We start from the raw sequence: 19,530 nt of genomic DNA, 5'->3' as shown, positions 1-19,530 counted from the left end.
ACTGCCCAAAGTCCTTATAAAAATTGAGTAACCCAATTGAATTAGAACCCGGTTTTCTCCACAAATCTTAACCCCCGTTAAATAATTCGTAATTGAGAATTTTGTTGTTCATATATTTAATTAGAAAATTAAATAGTTTATGTCAAATGATTAATTGTGTAATTGAAGATAATAAATTGATAAAGTTGATTAGACTCCCTTTTGTCCTTTTATCCACATTTTAACCCCCTCCCCTTTAAATAATTAAAAATCGAGCGTTTTGTTGTACATTTATTTTGAATGAAATTTAAATAGTTTATTCGTATTTTAAATAATTAATTTACATAGACAAAAAAAAGTAATCGAAGATGATAAATTGCTGATGCGACCTAAGTTTTTTTCGGAGGACTGGCCAAAGTCCTTTTTGCATCTGTGCTGTGTGTGTGTGTTTTGTGTTTTGTTTTTTGTGTGTGTGTGTGCTAAGTATCTAAATATCTGCTCTAAGCCTAGTTCAAATAAAACAACAAAAACACATTTAGTTAAGGTTTAGCTTGGGTTTTTAGTTGGGTTCGATTAAAGCACTAGCGTCTAAGATATCCTCGATTGTGTGTGTGTGTGGGTATGTGTGTGTTTGTTTGATCGTCGATCGTCGATCTTTTTTTCCTTCCGTTTTGGGTTTAGCAAAAATAATTGAGGGGACATATGCTAATTTTCTTCTTCTTGTATTTTTGTTTTTTTTTTTTACAATTTTGGTTCGCTCACACTTCATAATTGGACTAGAAATATATTTATGTTGATGTTTTCCTCCGCTTTCAATATTTATATATATTTTATATCTTCGTTTAGAATTGCATAATTTTTTTTGTTTTGTTGGGTGCTCGAAGCTTGTCTCTTGGTTAATATTTCATAGGCTTAGTATGTATTAAAAAAAAATTACATATACATAGGTCTAGTTCAAAAAAAAAAAAAATATTAAAAAAAAAGTTTTTTTCTTTTTTCTGTTTGTGTTTCTGTTTCGAAAAAGAACAACTAGATATTCTAGAAATGGCTTAGGCTATAATAGGCTATAAGCAATAGGTTTATATGTATGTTTGTTTAGTTTAGCGCAATAGACACATATTTTGTTCTTTTCATCTGATTTTTTTTAGTGTATATGTACAGTTAAGTTGTTCACTGCTGGCTATATATACAAAGGCCAGCGTTTTTTTTGTCAAAGAAATTGTTGCTTGTTGCCATAGGTTTAATGGAACCCTGTTCCTTGTTTGCCCCCAATTTTTTTTAGTTGGTAAACAGGAAGGGTCCCAGCGAACCTCAAACCATGGGTGGCTTGATGTCTACTAGGTGGCTGGCATCCAGACCTGGTGAGCCACTGCTGGTCAGGTGGTGGGCATGATGGTGGTGCAGGTGGTGATGTTGCTGCTGCTGCTGCTGTTGCTGCTGTGCAAACTGCTGGAGATGTTGCTGCTGCTGTTGGTGTTGCTGCTGCAAATGTTGCTGGTGTTGTTGCTGCTGCTGCTGCTGGTGTTGCTGCTGCTGCTGGTGTTGGTGTTGCTGGTGCTGTTGGTGTTGCTGCTGCTGCTGATGATGATGTTGCTGCTGCTGCTGTTGCTGCTGCTGCAAATGCTGCTGATGCTGCAACATCACCGGCGAACCGCCCGCGGCGACCATCTGGTGCGGCGTGGCCAGGTGCAGACCGCCGCCCAGCAGGCTGCTGGACGTGCCATTGGCGCTGTGCGCATGCAACGAAGTGGGGGTGCCGGGATGGCTGCCGGCTTGTGAATTACCGCCGGAATTGGTACTGTTGCTGGTGCTGGTGCTCGAATTGCCACTACAATTGATGGGTGAGCCACCGCTTCTAGTGGCAATGCTCGATACCGAACCGGAACCGGAACCGGATCCGGACACAGAACCACTGCCAGCGCCACCCCCGCCGCCGCCCACGACGCCCGTCTGTGGGCCACTGCCCACGCCGCCCAGCCCGTTGGACTCGCCCGACTGGTTGGCGGCCTCCTCCGAGTCGCTACACGACTCCGAGGAGCCCTTTTTCAGACCATTGGCACCGATACCGATACCGATAGCGGAACCGGAAGCGGAACCGCCACCGCTGCCGGTACCGCCCGACCCCCCTGGGCCGTACCATTGTGCGTCTTGACGTGCTTGGCCAGATGGTCGCTGCGCATGAAGCGCTTGTTGCACACGGGGCAAGCGAAGCGCTTCTCGCCGGTGTGCGTCCTCAAGTGGCGCTGCAGCTCGTCGGAGCGTGTGAAACGCTTGCCGCAGAACAGCCAATTGCACACGAAGGGACGTTCGCCGGTGTGCCAGCGCAGGTGAGCCTTCAGGTGCGACGTCTTCCCGTACACCTTGCCGCAGCCGGGTATGTGACACGAGTGGATGTTCTTCTTCCGCAGATGGACGCCGGCTGGACCCAGGCGCTCTGCCTCCTGGCAGTTGGGGCAGTCGCAGGTGGCCCGCCCGGCATAGCGCCGCTGGGAGCGCGGCGAGGGCGTGGAATTGGAGCCACCACCCTGGGGTGAGCCCACACTGACGGCAGCCGCCGCTGCCGTGGCCGCCGCTGCAGCCGCCGCCGCCGACGGAGAGCTGTGCGGCAGGGAGAAGCCACCCATGCCCACGCCCACACCCACACCCACACCCTGACCCGGCAACATACTCTTGTAGGTGTCCTGCAGCAGGTGTTGGCCCGAATTCAAGAGCGAGTGACTCAGGGCGGAGCTGTAGTTCTCGCTGGCGTAGTTAGCCATGGTGGAGTGCATGCCGGCGGCACCGCCCATGTCCAGCCAGGAGCCGGCCGCACTGTGCATGTCCCACCAGCCCGAGTTCACGCTGGCCTCCTTGTGGCCGACCGCATTGAAGGGCCAGTCGTAGGGATGGCGCGAATAGACGCCCCCGAAGGCGGCCGCTCCGGCCGCCTCCACTTTGCCCAGGAGGCCCTGGTGCATGTGATGGTTGTCCATGTTCGAGGCCGTCGCCGCGTTGGGGAAGTACAGATCGCTGCCGTAGGCGGCCGCCGCCGCAGCCGCCGTCGCCGCCGCCGTCGCCGCCGACGAGGAGGAGGAGGACGCCGACGAGCCGCTGGAGCCGCCAGAGGATCCGGAGGCGGAGCCACCGCCGCCCACCGCCGCGCAGGAGGAGGCCAGGGGGCGACTGTAAGGATAGATGCTGAAATTACTCAGGGGTCGTATAGGGTACAGCTGCTGTCGGCGACAGCGCACAGCCAGGTCCAGCAGGGATTCCAGGGATCTAGAGCGGCGCCAAGGGACATCTAACTAACCTAGACTTTCTAGGAAAATTTATCTAATATCTCACTTCACTGGTAAAAAAAAGGTGGTAAGTCCAAATATTTCCTATTCAATTTAAATGTTTTCCCTTTGATTTTTGGTCAGTTTAAAATCAAACCATATTTTACATAAATAAAATTCATTTAACTAAAATAGGAACTTTTTAGAAATTTTAAGTTTAAAAAATAAGGTAATTTAATGTGCATTGTATTTAAAACTATGATTTCAAATATAATTTTAATATTTAATATTCAATTTTATATTCAATAGTCAGATATTTATTTTTACTATTCCATTTTTTAGCAGTGTACTCTTAGCAGTGCTCTCTGGATCATTGAAAGCACAGCAGCTATCTAATCTTACCATTAAAATATATATGTATATCTGATAAACACTTTTCCTTGCCTTCCTTAGACTGAAAATAAACCTTTATAATCTTATCCTTACATAGAAATATAACTGACTTTTTTATTTTTCAAAACCCTGCATTCATCATGCATTTTTTTAATTGCCTTATATTTTATTACCCTGGAGGCTCTTTGAATTTGCCATGCCAATATAAATTAACTAAATATTGTGTGTTAGCCATAATGTAGCTTTTATTTTACTGATATTTTTCATTTATTTGGTTTTTTATTTATTTTGTTTACCCTACTCACTGAGATCCTAACTAGACAAGTGTCCTTTTGGCTTAACCCCCTATCAATCCTTGAGAATCCGCTGGAGGACCGCTGTGCGCCGCCAGTGTGCTTACCTAGCCGTGATGTTCACCATGGTGCTGGCGCTGGCGGAGAGGCTCCTGCTGGAGGAGTGGCCACCGCTGGAGCCGCTGGAACTGGACGAGCTGGCCGCCGAGATGGCGCACGGTGAGTGCTGGCCACCACCACCTCCTCCACCTCCGCCACCTCCACTAGATCCCGCTGCCGGGGAATTGGGACTCTTCTTCCACGGATGGAAGCCCTTGCCCACGGCGGCATCGGCCAAAGGGGGCGGGGATTTGTTGGAGAGTTTGTTGCACTGGGCGGCCAACATGGCCAGCGGGGTTCCCCTCAGGCTGGGATGATCCTGCAAGAATAACAGAAAGGGAGTTCCATCAAAAAGGTGCCACAAATACATAAGAAAAACGGATTTTATTATAATTTTGAAGGGGTCAAAAAGGGTGTTTCCACAGACTTATTCTAAACACTTTTAAACAATTTTAAAGCAACAAATAACATATATGAAATTGTTTCATTATATTTTGTAAAATCTTTTGTGTGTATCAAATACATAAGAAAAAGGGATTTAATTATAATTTTTTAGGGGTCTATAAGGATATTTCCCTAAACCTATTCATTAAATAATATAATTTATAATAATTTTAAAGTCTATAAAGGTATCTTAAATTTAAATAACAAATTTTAAGACACCAAGAAAAATATATTCTTTTTTTTTCTTTATTTTAACAAAATTCGTATTCTTTTTTTATAAATATTATGAATTGCGTGGTGTTATCTTGCCATTTAAATGAAAATTCTTTTTAAACATGCCAATCAATTAATGCACTTGATTTGACTTATCCTTTTTAACTTCTAGTAAATATTTCCCATGGGAATGCTTGCATTTCTTAATTAACAACCGTTCGCGCGAATTTGCAAATTACTTAAATGCGAATTAGTCGAGCTCAATTTCGCTTCCTGCCCGGTTTTGCTTTGTTTTCAACGGTTTCTAATGTCTGCTGAAGGAGGGCAAAAGGGCAGACAGAGGGCCAGAAAGCGAACAGCAACCCACAAAATTAATTCGCCACGTAAATCAAAACTGAAATTCCCTTTTAGCGCTGCGAATGAGCCGCGTTTTTATGGTCTCTGGCATTTTGGATATACACTTTGGACTCCAGAAGGGTTAAATGAACTTGGGGAAGACTGAAGAAGAAACATAGACTGGTAAAAAAAATGTAATAAGTTCAAATGTTTTTTACTTCATTTAAATATATTTCGCATTGATTTTTATCCATTACGGTTTTAAAGCAACAATTAAATATGAAAATATTACAATTTTTTAAAAGGTTTTCATATGAATATTTTCGGAATGGATTTTAATATCTGAACATTTAATCATCATGCAATTTAATGTGCATTGTATTTACGAATATGATTTAATATTTAATTTAAATAATAAATATAAAGTTTTGAATTCAAATGTGTTCAATATGTTCTTTTTTTTTGTAAAAATTTTATTTTAGTTATAAAACTTTAATTTATTTTTTGATCAATATATCTATATCAAATACAACTTCTAGCTTTCTTTTCCAGTTAGTTGGCTAAACTATAAAACTATTTTCTATATTTCCAGAATTTATCTCTGCAAACTGTGTGAAAGTATTCAAGTGGTAATTATTTAATTATTTTTTCTTTCATACCAGAGTATAACACATTCGACTTTTTGTAAGCACTTTTCCCACAGACATTTATAATCTAGAAGTCCGTTTTGAGAGGAAGTCATTAAAAGTCGGCTCGTTTTGGGGATTCCTTGGCCAAAACTAATTTTCAATTCCGCTTTTTGTCTAGCGGCGACTCCCGGCACTTGTTTTCATTTCGATGCCTTTTCTCACTCCGCAAATTGCTGTGGGATTGACGAAGGTCGAGGATTTCTATAAAAGGATGGAAGGATATTCTACAATCTGTGGTCTCTTCTCGATCCTCAATCCTCGATCCTCGTCAAACACATTTCATGCCTGCCAGCTGCTTGAGTTACCGCAGCGAACAACCAAAACTGGGTAAAACAACCAAAACCAAAAACAAACCAAACACGGCAACAACGGCAACAACAACGCCAGAATTGTCAACAACAAGTTGAACAACTTTGGCAATACGGTAAAAGTTGTTCGACCAAGCCTCGATATATAGTACACTGATCCAAAATTAATCTGCCATCAATCGATTACCGGGGAAATGAGTCAATTTGAATTTTTCCCGTTCGCTAATTGGAGTTTGCTATTTATTTAGTTTTGTATCAAGACTCTAAGCACTAAAAAAATGTGTATAAAAATTGCTGGCCTAGTTGACAAATAAAATAAAATATATTAATTGTAACACTTTATGTCATTATTATGTTTAAGCACTACCATTTTTAAATAATGGCTATGTATTCTATTTTTTAGAAACGTAAATATTTATAACGCTAAAGGTTTTTTATTAAAATTTTAATTATATTAAAACTTATTTGATTTATATATAAAATATGTATATACTCCCTGTAAAAAAAATTTTAAAAAACTTCTTGCATTTAATAAAATGTTCTATTTTGGTTTTATCTAATTCCAAAATATTTTAAATTTAAAGAAAACATTTTCTTTTTGTTATGTTTTTGCTTTGAGGTAATTATTTGTTTGAGTGCAGTGTTGCCATTGCCCAGTAGACGTGGCCTCGTCTAGTTGTCCAAAAAAATTAAGTTAATAGTTTACTGACTACACTCGAGTCGGTCGATTTACAGTTGCCCAGTTTCGAGCTTTTACCGTTTCTATGGCGATTTGAAAGGGGGTGGTGGTGCATTGGTGGTGCAGTGGTGCAGCACCATCCAATGTAGATTGCTTTGGCAACCCGCAATCAAGCAGAGATCGGGATCAGAGAGCCACCGCGGAAGCTGCTATTTCGGCCAGTAATTGGCCACTCCAGAAATTGAGAGGGAGGCGGCTGGGGAATCCCCCTTTCAAGCCGCCCACCTTTCTAGATACCGCTGCGGTCAATGTAATAGTACCGAGACTAGGTAAGGTGCTCAAAAAAGCTTTAAGGCATGGGAGACATTTTCTTTTATTTTTAATATTCTTTTTCAAATATATTAAAATATCAAGCTATGATTTTAGAAAAAATTAAGAATGAAAACATAATTCCCCGTTTATCTGCACTTCGTATTCTAATAAAAATGCATTTAATGTCTGATCCATTTTTTAATTTATTAAATTTCTTTTTGTTAATCTTTTTTTAACTATTTTAAAATATTGTGCCTGTTTTAAATGTGGATTTTTATATTTTCTCCATTAAGTTTAAGGTAATATCTTTACGAAATGATACAAATAATGTTTAAAAGTAGCTTTCGAACAATTTTTGATTGCCATTTTCAGCAGCTTAAGAGTACTATTGTTTTGACCGCAGCTGTGTATGTACCATTGCCGTTTCCGTACTTCCAGTGGATTTCGGTTTGTGGCACGTTTATGTCGCTGCCGCTTTTTCAATTGCAAGTCTGCTCATCTCCTGCAACGGACAGGTGCTTTGGCAGCCTAATGACATCACCCATTCAAATCGTGAGGTCCCCTGGATCTGGGATATACAATATATCTGGATGGCCACCGAACTACTTTGGCCCCTCTCTCAGTCCAAAGCTACTAAAAAAAACACAGGCCCAATTCCAAACGAAACGAAAAAGCACACACTTAATTGGAGCAATTTCAACGTCGTGCAACTGCGCGTATGAGTAATGGCTGTGTGTGTTGGATAAATTATACAAAATGATATCGGGGCAGGCAAGTCAGTCAGTTAGTTAGTCAGTTAGTTAGTCAGTTAGTCAGTTGGTCAGCCAGTCAGGCAGTCAGTCAGGGAAGTCTGGCTCAAATTAAACTGCAACTCGATTTGATTAATCGATCAGGCTTTTGATTGCTGCGGTTTAAAGTGCCTTCAAAATAGTAAAGGTCAGTTTATGATCTTTACTTTACACTTTAGCTGTTATTCCATAAGCAAATACCTTATGCTTTCATTATATATGATAGTGAAATATGGTCCTTAGATTTTTGCAGAAAATTTAAGTATACAAATATTATTTATTGAAATCTTTCTTTGATTTCTTTTGCAGCTTATCTTTATATGACTTAAAAACTGAAAAGCAACTTATCCTCTTCCTTTTTCCTTTTTTTGTATTTCTTGTTAGCCACCCTATGATCTTGGTTATTATTTCATAATCAAATACTTCATTTCCTCTCATTATTAATGGATAATAAAATATGGTCCTCCAAGCTTTGCAGACCATAAAGACATAAACGTATTATTAAAGAAAACCCTCATTTGATTCCTTCCATACCCTATCCTAACTTGATTTTGCAACTGATTTACAACTTTTATCCATATTTGATCTTAACTTTACACCTTCGTCATAAAACACTTAAATATGGTCCTTCAGGCTTTGCAGAAAATGGAGACATGAAAACATTATTAATTGAAATCTTCATTTGATTCCATCCTCAGCTTATCTTAACCTGATTTCATAACTGATTTACAACTTCGCCTATACCCTTTTTATGTTTATCTTGTTGGCCGCCTTAGGAGGTCATGCAGTTGGCCTAATTAAAACAGTCGGATGTCATTTCCCGAAGGTGAAAACAGAATCAAAGAAAAAAAACGGCCTATCTTCAAAAGGCGCGAGCTAAACAAATTTGGTCAACACAGCAGGTAATGTCGCCAGTTGACGTTGCAAAGGTTGTATAGTGACCAATTCCCAAGTTCCCATTTCGGATTCGGATTCCCTTGGTCGAAATCACAGCGGGTGCTATCAGCAAATGGCGCTGCAGGTTCCACACCTTCTATCTACCTCAGCTCCCTTCTTCCCTCTCTTTCTCTCACCCACCCTATGCCCCTCTCTTTCACGCAGCCAACTAGCCATCTCATTCGGAGTTCGTTCGTTCGTTTTTCAGAGCGGCAACAAGTTGGGCTCACATCAATCGGAGGCGGTGTCATAATTTTCACAGCAGGTGTCGTCACTAATGATTTACAATGAGCCATAGAAAAACGGTTGAGAATTGGAGAATCCGAAAGAAAGGGGCAGAGAAATAGAGAGAGAGAGACAGATGCATTCTGTTGCATCGCCGTGTCGGCAAACAACAATAAAAATGTGAAAAATCTAAATTCGTTGTGGTCGACGTCGCTTCTCCGTTTGAAGTCTCAGCCGAAGACCAATTCATTATTCATCAGTTTGCATTGTGTAGGCCATTTATATATATATATATATATATAGTATGTCGGCTATAGGGTCCAATTCCTCATGGGTGGGGCGTTGCAGTGGCTAATTTGCCGCTGGGATGGATGGTTTTTCGACCCAAAGAAGAAGAGGATGGTGCGGCGACTGGCGCCAAGTGGCGCCCCCTAGGGTGCGAGAGTGCCAAACAAATTGTTAACTATAGTATTGTGATCCGATTCGATTTGGAGCCGGCGGATCAAGGCGTGGCTATATCTGCACTCGTGTTTGTTGATCTAGTTCGCGTGGGAAGTAGTTGGGTTTATAGATTGGTCCTACTTCTGTTACCTAAAGTAGAACTTACAAAATTAGTTGCAGTTATGGAGACATCAGGTTACAGAATCAATAGAAAGACTTGTTCTTGTCGCATCAAGGTATTAAATAAATACTTATTACAATACTTATTATTGTCAATAAAACAAACTCAACGCATAGTCGAGTTAGGTAAGTTCGAGTTAGGTAAGTTCAAGTTATTTAAATAAGTTCAAGTTAGCGATAATACTTTTAGGAAATGTTGATTTAGGGAAGCTTGAGTAAGGAAGCTTAAATGAGGAAAGTTCCAGTTAGTTAGGTAAGTTCAAGTTAGGAAAGCTCAAGTTAGGAAAGTTCGAGTTAGCTAAGTTACAGTTAAGGAAGTTTTGGGTTAGTAAAGTTCGAATTAAGGAAGTATTAAATGTTGATATTTTTAAATACAAAAACAACATTGAATAGTTTTCAGGTGTAATGGTATATAAAAAGCTACAATATTATTGCCTTTTTTCCAAGCCATTAATTCTCTTTAAAAATGTATTCTATTATTATTTAACAGCATGATAATTATATATAATGTGCCCGTACTAAAAGTCGTTATTTGAGAATGCCAATTAAGTTTTTGAGAATTATTCCACACTTTTCTAAGACATCAAAGTGCGTGTCGGCCAGTCCAGTTTTAGCCTTTTCCAATTATCGCTGCCATTTACACTCCTGATGAGTTTTTTCTCGCCCATAAAAGAGGCCCCTTTAAAATCAACTATCGTGGCCGACAATTATCGCCATCCATCAACGGGAATCAATCTCGGCTAATCCCCAAACTTTGTGTATGAAAGGGAATAAAAAGCCGCTCCTCATCAGTACCCACTCCAAAAATGAAATAAAAAAATACACATTTAACTGCAGTCGAAAACTCCGGCGCCAAAATGCAAATAAAACAACAAACGAACGAAAAAGATCATAAAAACGGCACAAAGCGAACGTATTAAAGAAACTTTAAATTGCGGTCTGTCGAAGAGAAGAGGGAGCTACCGAATACGCTGGAGAATCAGCAGAGAATTGGCGGAGAATCAGCGGAGAATCAGCGGAGAATCGGCGGAGAATTTTCGAACAATTGGGGGAGAATCGTTTTGTGGAAGCAGATACAATTTTCATAGGCAATTAAAAAAAGTTCATTGGTTTTGATTTTATTTTCGGCTGCAGCTCCTTCCTTCGCCTTCTTGCCATTCAGAAGCCACAAAGCGCAGGGCTCGAGGCACTCGACTTATGAACTTATGGACTACCCAAATAGGATGAGGGACCGGACCTCATATACCACATATAGTATGGTATACCATCCATACCCCTCATCCTGCCATTAGCATGTAAAGTGTAAACTAATGGCTTTGATTCTCCGATTCTCTTGGCGAGAAGAGGAGCCTTTGCAAATTAAAAACAGCGTGGGAACCGAGTCGCTTCTGTCCCAGAAGTTTATTAAAAACAAAAAAAAACGCCTGGTCAACTTTGTCTTGGGCCGGGAGTTCCTTGGAACTGGTCTGTTCTGGTCTGGCCTGGCCTGGCCTGGTCCTCTGAGGATCCATGCCCATGCCCATAAGTAAGCCATACACGAAAACTCATTAACAATGACGCTCCAAAAACGGCGCAGAGCAGAAGTAGCCGGGCAAAAATTAATGGAGTTTCCAAAGCTCCAGACTTTTTCATCATAATTTTTATTATTATTTTTTCATCCTTCTTCTCTTGTGCGTTATATAGATTTTTTTTATTCTGTTTTATCCCTATCTGCTGACTCGTTGCTGCTTTTTTATTATTTATTATTTTTTGAGAAATTTCTGAAAAATAAAAAAAAGGTAGAGGGAGGAAGTTGTCCAAGAGGTTAGGCTAACCATAAATTCCCTATTTGGAATATAAATTTTTTTTTGTTGTAAAATAAATTTGAAGTTTTATTTCATATAATTTATTTATTAACCATAATAATGTATTTATACCATTATTTTACTTATAAAGTAATTTGTAGTATAGCGAATACATATTAAGAAATATTAATATAATAAATATTATCTTTTATTATCAAAAAGACATTTTTCAAAAAATACTTAGCTCATTATCACTTACTTTTGATTTATTTTGAGTAAGCACCTATGCTATATAGGGTATATCCTAGTCTATGTAAGCACTTATTTTTGGATTGGCCCGATAATTGCGAACTGAGAGATTCGTCTGAAGGCGAAGTGGAGTCATAACCCAAATTGATGAAGTGCATTAAAGTGTCTTTAATGTGCGGCAATAAGAGGGCAGAAAGAGATGGCGAGAGACAGCCAGAAAGAGGCGCAGAGAGGCAGCTTGAAAGGGCCGGAAATATAGAGAGGGAAAGCAAAAAAAGAGAGAGAGAGAACTTCGCTTATAAGATTTTAATTTAGGAAATACTTTAATTTGATGTTCTTGGCTTTTGGTGTAACCACCCAACCCCCCATTTTTCCACCCCCTGACGCTTCCAAGGGCAACTGTCACGCCCCCCTTTTGGCCCGCCCCCTCCGCTCCCTCGACTTAAATATCATGATTAACTGACCGCTCATTAGAGCCACATGACATTCTCGACTACTATATATGTGGCCAAAAGAATCCTAAGGGGTCACATTTAATGTGCCTCGAATTGCAATTAATTTGAACCCGAACTTGGTGAGTGCTTTGGCCTGTTTGGGTGTTTAAGTTCAGGCCCAAAGCCCAGTAATTGGGGTTGATTATGTTTTCAATTTCGAAGTGGTTGGGCTTGGGGAGCTCTGTCCAGAAAAATAAAGGGGTTAGCTGGCGCAGTAAAAAGAAAATAAGCAGGGAGTGCAATAAGAGCCATTAAATCCAGTTTGTTAAATAATTCAATTATTCCAGCAAGAGTGCTTAAGATATGTGAATAGAATTTAGATAAAATTTCATAATGATCAACTTAATTGGGCTTAATTATTTTCAAAACTATGAATTGAAATTCTATATTTAAATATAAGGTTCTGAATATTGTATTTCCTACTTTATACAAATTCTCCAAACTAAACTAAACGAAATTGTTTGCTCATTAATCATTACCAAGTGTTGGTTTTAATTGTTTTTTGATATGATGAGCATATTACAAACTATCATGATAATATGTTTTCATTTTAAAATCCTAAACTAAATTGCTAGCTCATTGAAACCCCACCTGGAATGGTTCTTCCGCTTGCTTTAAATATTAATATCACAATTTAATTATTTTACAAATTTAAAAAGGAAAAAATAGAATTTTAAATTAGCAATTTAGTTATATAGAAACCTAATTTAATTAGTAATCCAAACAAAATTACTAGCTCATTGAATCCTGTCCTGGAATCATTTTACCACTTGGTAAATTGGATTAACCCTCTTTCCCCATATTTTTTTTTGGTTTTTGTCGGCATTAACCCACCACATCCTTGACTCCTTCACACATTTCCCCATACCAAAACGCAGCACTTCCCCTGTTGACGTGTTCAACTCGCATTACACTTAGAGCCTGCTTAAAACTTCATAAAACTCGCAACTTTCAGCACATTTGGGGGGTTTATTTTTGCGAGGGGGTAAGCAGAAGGTTCGACTTCAAACAAAATAAACGCTGACAGGCAACAGCAACAACATTGGCCACAAATTTGCAACGTCATTAGCCGGGGCAACAACAATAAAAAAAGATATTTGCCAAAAGCGGTGAGCTCACATTTTAACCCTCCGAAAAAAACCGGGGGTCTATAATTTAAGAAGGGGTATAAAATTGGGGTGGAGCTGCCAATTGTTTCGCATTTTTAAGGGCATAAATTCGCATTTAATCCAGCATTCTAAGCTCTATAAAAAAAAAGAAAAAAACCAAGAAAAATATTGAGAATATTCAGCTAGCTATGAGTATTTTTTATGTGGTCGTTTAATTGCCGGTGCATTGCTCACTTCTCTGGCTAATTTATGCAATTTATGCGCAGCTTTCATTGCGGCAATTAAATCAAATTAATTGAATTATGTGTGTGCAGCTCGCGAAGGTGTTGTTCCTGCGGCTTGTAGTATATAGTTACGCTATAAGCCATACGGCTTGCATGTCTGCCCATGTCTGCGGGCTAATTTGAGCAAAAAACACAGAAACCAAACAACAGAAATACTAAAAAACTACAAAAACCACACCATCATATAGAGACAAAACATTCGCCACAGGCCACAAAAGCAGCAGCATATTTAAGCAACAAAAAAACACATTAAAAATGCAAACAAAATTTGATGTTGATGTCGATTTATAAGCCAGACGAAGCCAAAATACCCTTTTTTAATATTTAATATTTATCTTGATATTTATTTAATAAAATCGCGAACAGACTTAAGTGAAATGAAATCACAGAAGTACAAGCACTTCTTAAAAATCTTTTTAAAATCGATCCATCATTTCCTGGTGATAATATATATATATAGGGCAATTACCGATCTCTTGTCACCACTTGACCATAATAAAATATATTTAATTTGATCACTTTGATCGCTGCAATCTAACTGACAAATTAGCGGGCCCAACAATGTCGAATTTGCTTTTTCCCAAGTTATGGCAGCTGATATCTAATGATCAGTCGTAGGGTAATCGCTTATATCAAATCAAATTACCAACTATTAGACTAATCGTTGTCAGCTTTATAACGATCCGCCGATCTATGGCATCAATCAGAAACTATATTATATATATATATGGCATATTAATATCCATATAGATCATGGCTGACAAGATAGTGGATGGACTGAGGGGCTTTTGGTTTTCAAGATCGCATCGATACGAAAATTAAAATTTTTGAAACTTTTCAGTTGAAAGCTTAATTTTAACAAATATTTACACGAACAGATAGAATCTTCAGCTCATTTTGTTTATAGTATGAACAAATTTAAACGTCGCCACAAGCTGTCGATGTTCATGTCGATGGTCAGGCATGGAATGGATGGATCGATGGATGGGTGGATGGATGGATGGATGGATGGACGGATGGCTAGATGGACAGAGTGATGGTTGGAAGGAGGGATGAATAAATGGTTAAGCAACCCCAGAGCAAGTTGGTCGATTCAACTCAAGCTCGATTCACTCACTCTCTCATTCACTTAGTCATCTACCGATCGCTTCTCTTTATCTGTGAGAGCGTGTTTTGTATCTGTGTGTTTTAAACCCACTTTTATGTGTGAGTGTAGGCGTGCGCAGCTGTGTGTCTTCATTAGCATAATGAGTTTGATTGAAAGCCAACTTGATTTTGATATTTATGACGAGACAATCGCTTGCAAATATTTTGCAACATTTTGTATATTTATAAAACGCAATTTTTTAGATAAAAGAAATTTAAGATTCTAAACTTAACTAAAACACAACAATTTTGAACTATAATTAAAAACATAAAAATAGCTGAAATTATTGGTACTTTAACTTCTTATTAAAATAATATAATAATAAATCATAATATAAAATATAGGAACATAACTTCAATTTCCCTAGCTTAAAATAAAATTATTTTGAAATTGATATTATTTTTGGTAATATACATCCTAAATACTTAGAGTTGGGAACACTTTACACAATTTCTGATTGCATTGACTGTACTTTATATCACTACTAGCTTCCTCTCACTCGCACACTGAGAGCGAGACTGACAGATTTGCCAGAGGGGTGGGATAAAGGAGGCTGGGTGGATGGATGAACTAAGTACCGCTAAATGCTCGATATGGCGCGGTAGGAGACGAAGGTCAAAGGGCAAGGCCGCCAGAGAATGAATGAAGAGAGACAGAGCGAGTACGAGAGATAGAGAGAGAGGGAGAGAGGGAGGGAAAAAGAGGAGGCAACTGCCAAATGGCGTTGATGGATGGGCCACAAAAAAAAATTAAATAAAATAAACTAAGAGGGGATGCTTGGATGGGAAACTAGGGACACGGATTCTCGACCCCATGGTGCGAACATCGAAATGTGCAATTTTTGTAACAAATTAGCGGTCTATGAACGAGAGAGAGGGTGATCCTGTGATCCTGTGATTATCGCCGCAGGATGTCAGAGAGAAAAAGACAGAAAATGTGAGAAAGAGAGCGCCGAAATCCATGCGTTGATCCTGTAAATCCTTTAATGCTAGTGCCCAGCGCCTGATTTAAAGCAAAAGAAAACACAACACAACACACTGCACACTGCACACCAAACATACCTATTCCCAATACAGGACAATGAACATTTGCTCTAAATCTGCGCTCTAATGAGAGAGTTCTTGTAAAAACGAAGCATTGTCCATTGTCCTTTTTTCGCCACTTGACCACCACCACACAAAACAATGCAGGACCAACAATATTTCCACTTGATTTCGAAACTATGCCAAGAACGTAGGCCTAAAATAACAAAAAAAAAAAAAAAATAGAAATAGAAAATAAAATAAAATCCAAACCTGCAAACGTTTTTCCCTCGAAATATTCGCGCATTTGGCCGTGTGCAGACACACTTAAAAGCTAGTTTCCTGCCACGCCCCCACCCGCCTGTGCCCAATGCAGTGGGCCCCCTCCCCCCTTTTTACACTTCTCAACCAAGCTCTGTGTTATCATTAAAACCACGCGAAAAGTGTTCTAATTGCAAAACTTTTGCCATGCGATGTTGCTGCCGTTGGTTCCTGCGCCGCGTGTTTGTGGTAATTGCAAATTGCAGTGGCATGCAGCTGCAGTCCCCCTTTTCCCCTTTCACCGTCCCCCTTTTCCCGCAGCCCCTGGAAAAGTTGAACATAGGGGGAGGGGTTACACACACACAAATAGTCGGGACTTGGCCAACAAGTCTCTGGAACAGGCGGCGACTTTTAATTAAAAGTGACGAGTGTTTAATAAGTGATGGGCTACACAAAACACCTCACCTCTCTTGCTGTTTTCTTAGCCTATGCAAATAGACAGATAGAATAGATTGAGCTAGAAAATCCTAAGGATTGGAACAAACCGCATTTGAATAATAATAAAAATAATAAAACATCTATTTAAATCTTAAATTCCAACGAAGAAACAAAGATGTTACAATAAAGAGGGTGTTTATTTATTGGACAATTCTTCAAAAACCCAGAAAAACACTTTTACAAAAAAAATGTTTTAACTTAATTCCATATGCTCCTTAATAAACTACCTACATAAATGTCAAAAATTACATAAACATATTTAATAAAAAGTGCTTAAGCATGAGCCTTGTAAAGCTTTTTATTTATACAAATTTGTTTAAATTTCTTATTTTAAATCTCTAGTTTGTTAAGCAGACTGCTGAAAACCTTTTGGCTAATGTACAATTGTCATGTGAAAAGCCATTTGGCTGCAGTTCGCAGTTGACGTGACTCGATTAATGGTTGTAAAATGTGCAATCAGATTTGTTTTACAGCTCCATATATCCCACCATATAAAGTGTATGTTTTGCTGTGCTAAATAGGCGGTGATCGGTTGATATCAAACTGGGCCACACAACTATATCTATTTCCATATCTCTATCTATATCTGTTCTGGTCAGTTTAGCCAAGCAAATAAGCTGACGAAAAACAGCAGCTACAATGGCTGAATAAATAGACAAAAAGTGGTTCGTGTCAATGGCAAATAAATTAACTATATATATGGTACATATTTTATGTACACATACATGCATCCATTGTTTGGACTTTGTTGTTCTGCTAAAGTGCGACAATTTGTGTTAAACAAAAGACTCGGACAGAAACAGAGGCAAAATCCACAAGAACAAGGAGTCGAAAGGATGTGGTGATGGTGGCAAAAGGGGCAAAGGAATGTGTTTATAATTGGTTATGCAAATCAATTTGTTGTTGCTGCTGCCGCCTACCCAAAATGTTTGATAAATTGCAAGACGCATCCCATAAAATCGTTTTCAGCCCTTCGCTTTGCTTTGTTCTCCTTTTTCGATTGGGGATGGTATAAATACCCTTTATATTCTTTATATTATTTTCGAATCTGATTTGAATTCTGATTTATTTTACTAACATATTTTCGAATCTGATTTATACAAGTTCTTTAATATAGTAATTAATTCATTTTTAAATTTCTGCGTATTAAAATTTGTTTCGAACTAAAAAACTTTGTGCAACTTCCATTTTCCCTCATTTATAATTTATAGTTGGCTAATTTTTAAATTTTTATATTTTACAAATTTATTATTCGCATCATCTATTTTTTAAATCTTTAAGCTGATTTTTACTTTTTTTTTTGATTTAAGGAAATTAATTTTTTATAAAATCCAAATTTAATTTCGCTTAAATGCAAATTTGTATATTTAGGATTATACGATGTTTGTTGGCTAATTTTCAGACTTTAAAATAAGTTTTAGAGCAACTCAAAGTCGTTTTTGCAACCAATATCTTTATGGCCGCTTGTTTGCAGCTCATTTAAATTAGCTAAATAAGAGCGAATGGGGCCTGGTTTGGCTGGGTTCGCTTCGCTTTGGTTTGGTTCGCTTTGGTTATGTTGGGTTGGGTTTGTAGCCTCCTCCTGACCCTCCTCCATGCCCATAAACATATGCATACTATATGGCCGCATCCGCTATCCCGCTGTGAAGAGGGCTTGTCCAGCTGTCTGGGCATCAGCTCCAAAATGCTGCCGGTTTTTTGTCGGTCCCAGTCCAGTCCCCCTCCCCCTCCCCCCTTAAAATCCACAATTCCCCAGCATACGATTTTATTTTATATTTATTTATTCTCGCTGTGCCGGGGCTCTTTTGCATATTCATTTCGAATGGCATCGGCATTTCGAAGGAGATCGAAGGAGTGAAAGACTAAAAGACTGAAAAAAGAAGGGAAGAAGACCGGTAGCCAATTGCTTTGGCAGTTAAGGTTGCACCAATTCGCTTAATAATAAATAATGAAAATGCCCATGTCCGTTGGCTGGCAATTTGACTTATTGATTTCTTTATTCGGCGTCAATTTCTTTGCTTGATTTTTTTTTTTGTTTTTGTTGTATTTATTTCGCTGGCACTGTCCACCGAAAAGCTCAGACGCAGACGAAGATTATCAGAGCCCCGTGGGCTGACTTTGATTAATGATGGCTAGTCAAAGTAGTAGTAAGCCACCTCTATCGATTAGTGTCTTTATAAATTTTAATTTCATAATCTGCGAGGGCTGAAGATGTAACCGAGCATATTCTTTTTGATAAATTGACTTGGCCAGAGGCATTCGTATTCAAGCATAGGTGTAAAGTAGTAGAAAATACTTGTAAGCCCTCTCTAAATTTACCCATAGGTGTAAACTAGACATAGGAAAGAAAAATATAAGAATCGCACACATAATCAATCAAATCGCCCAGAGTTATTTAAATAATATATACAAACATTTGCCATTTAATGCCGAATAAACAAGAATTCTTTTTATCTATATATATACATATATATATAGCCTCTGCTAAACAAGAAAATTATGATTATTATTTAATGACTCAATAAATCAAAAATCGTGTTTGTGTCTCTGATTTTGAATCGGATTCTGGCTAATGGCATTGCCATTGTTTATTGGGCATTAAATGGCTAATTAACAAAACGCAACAAACACTAGAGATCGTATCGTAGAGCTCATTATACCATTAGGAAGTGACAGCAGTACATGTAATATAAAAAACACTATACACTATATACTATATACTGTTAATTAAAATAATAATAAAATAATACAATGCATATTAAATTTCATGATTTAATTAAAATATTTTAATTAATAAGGGTTATATGAGATTTAGATTTAATTTAAATAAATTAAGTTTTCACAAATTAAAAACCATTCAAAAATTAGTTAAATAATATATTTGTTGGGATTTATATTTAAAATAACTAAAAATTGATGAAAACCAAGCGAAAAATATTTAAATTGTTAATATCAATATTTGGATTTTACACGTTTTTTTTTTAACAGTGTAGAGCTTTTCGATCTCGATTTTGGCTGGCCTTTTATGAGCAGTTAACAAGTCACAAGGAATCCATGGCCATAACGATTGACTCTTGAAAGGTTTTCCCCCCATTTTCCCTCGATTTTCC

General features: G+C 38.5%; 1 protein-coding gene across 4 annotated transcripts in view; it reads right to left on the bottom strand.

The window, feature by feature from the left end:
- Positions 1-723: 723 nt before the first annotated feature.
- Positions 724-19,530, bottom strand: part of LOC108137306 (transcription factor Sp9) — a 33,276-nt gene continuing 14,469 nt past the window's right edge. For 2 of the 4 annotated variants that reach the window (XM_017258931.2, XM_041709955.1), the window contains exons 3-4: positions 4,030-4,340; positions 1,925-3,156 (exon numbers count right to left, since the gene is read on the bottom strand). In XM_017258931.2, the coding sequence (XP_017114420.2) occupies positions 2,025-3,156; positions 4,030-4,340 (1,443 nt within the window). In that variant the 3' untranslated portion in view covers positions 1,925-2,024. Of the gene's footprint in view, positions 3,157-4,029; positions 4,341-19,530 lie in introns of all 4 variants that reach the window. The other 2 variants (XM_041709960.1, XM_041709961.1) reach the window with 2 other exon arrangements.

This window comes from Drosophila elegans, unplaced genomic scaffold (assembly GCF_018152505.1).
Source record: "Drosophila elegans isolate 14027-0461.03 unplaced genomic scaffold, ASM1815250v1 contig_149, whole genome shotgun sequence".
NCBI lineage: Eukaryota > Metazoa > Arthropoda > Insecta > Diptera > Drosophilidae > Drosophila > Drosophila elegans.
This window is presented reverse-complemented; position numbering and strand designations above follow the sequence as displayed.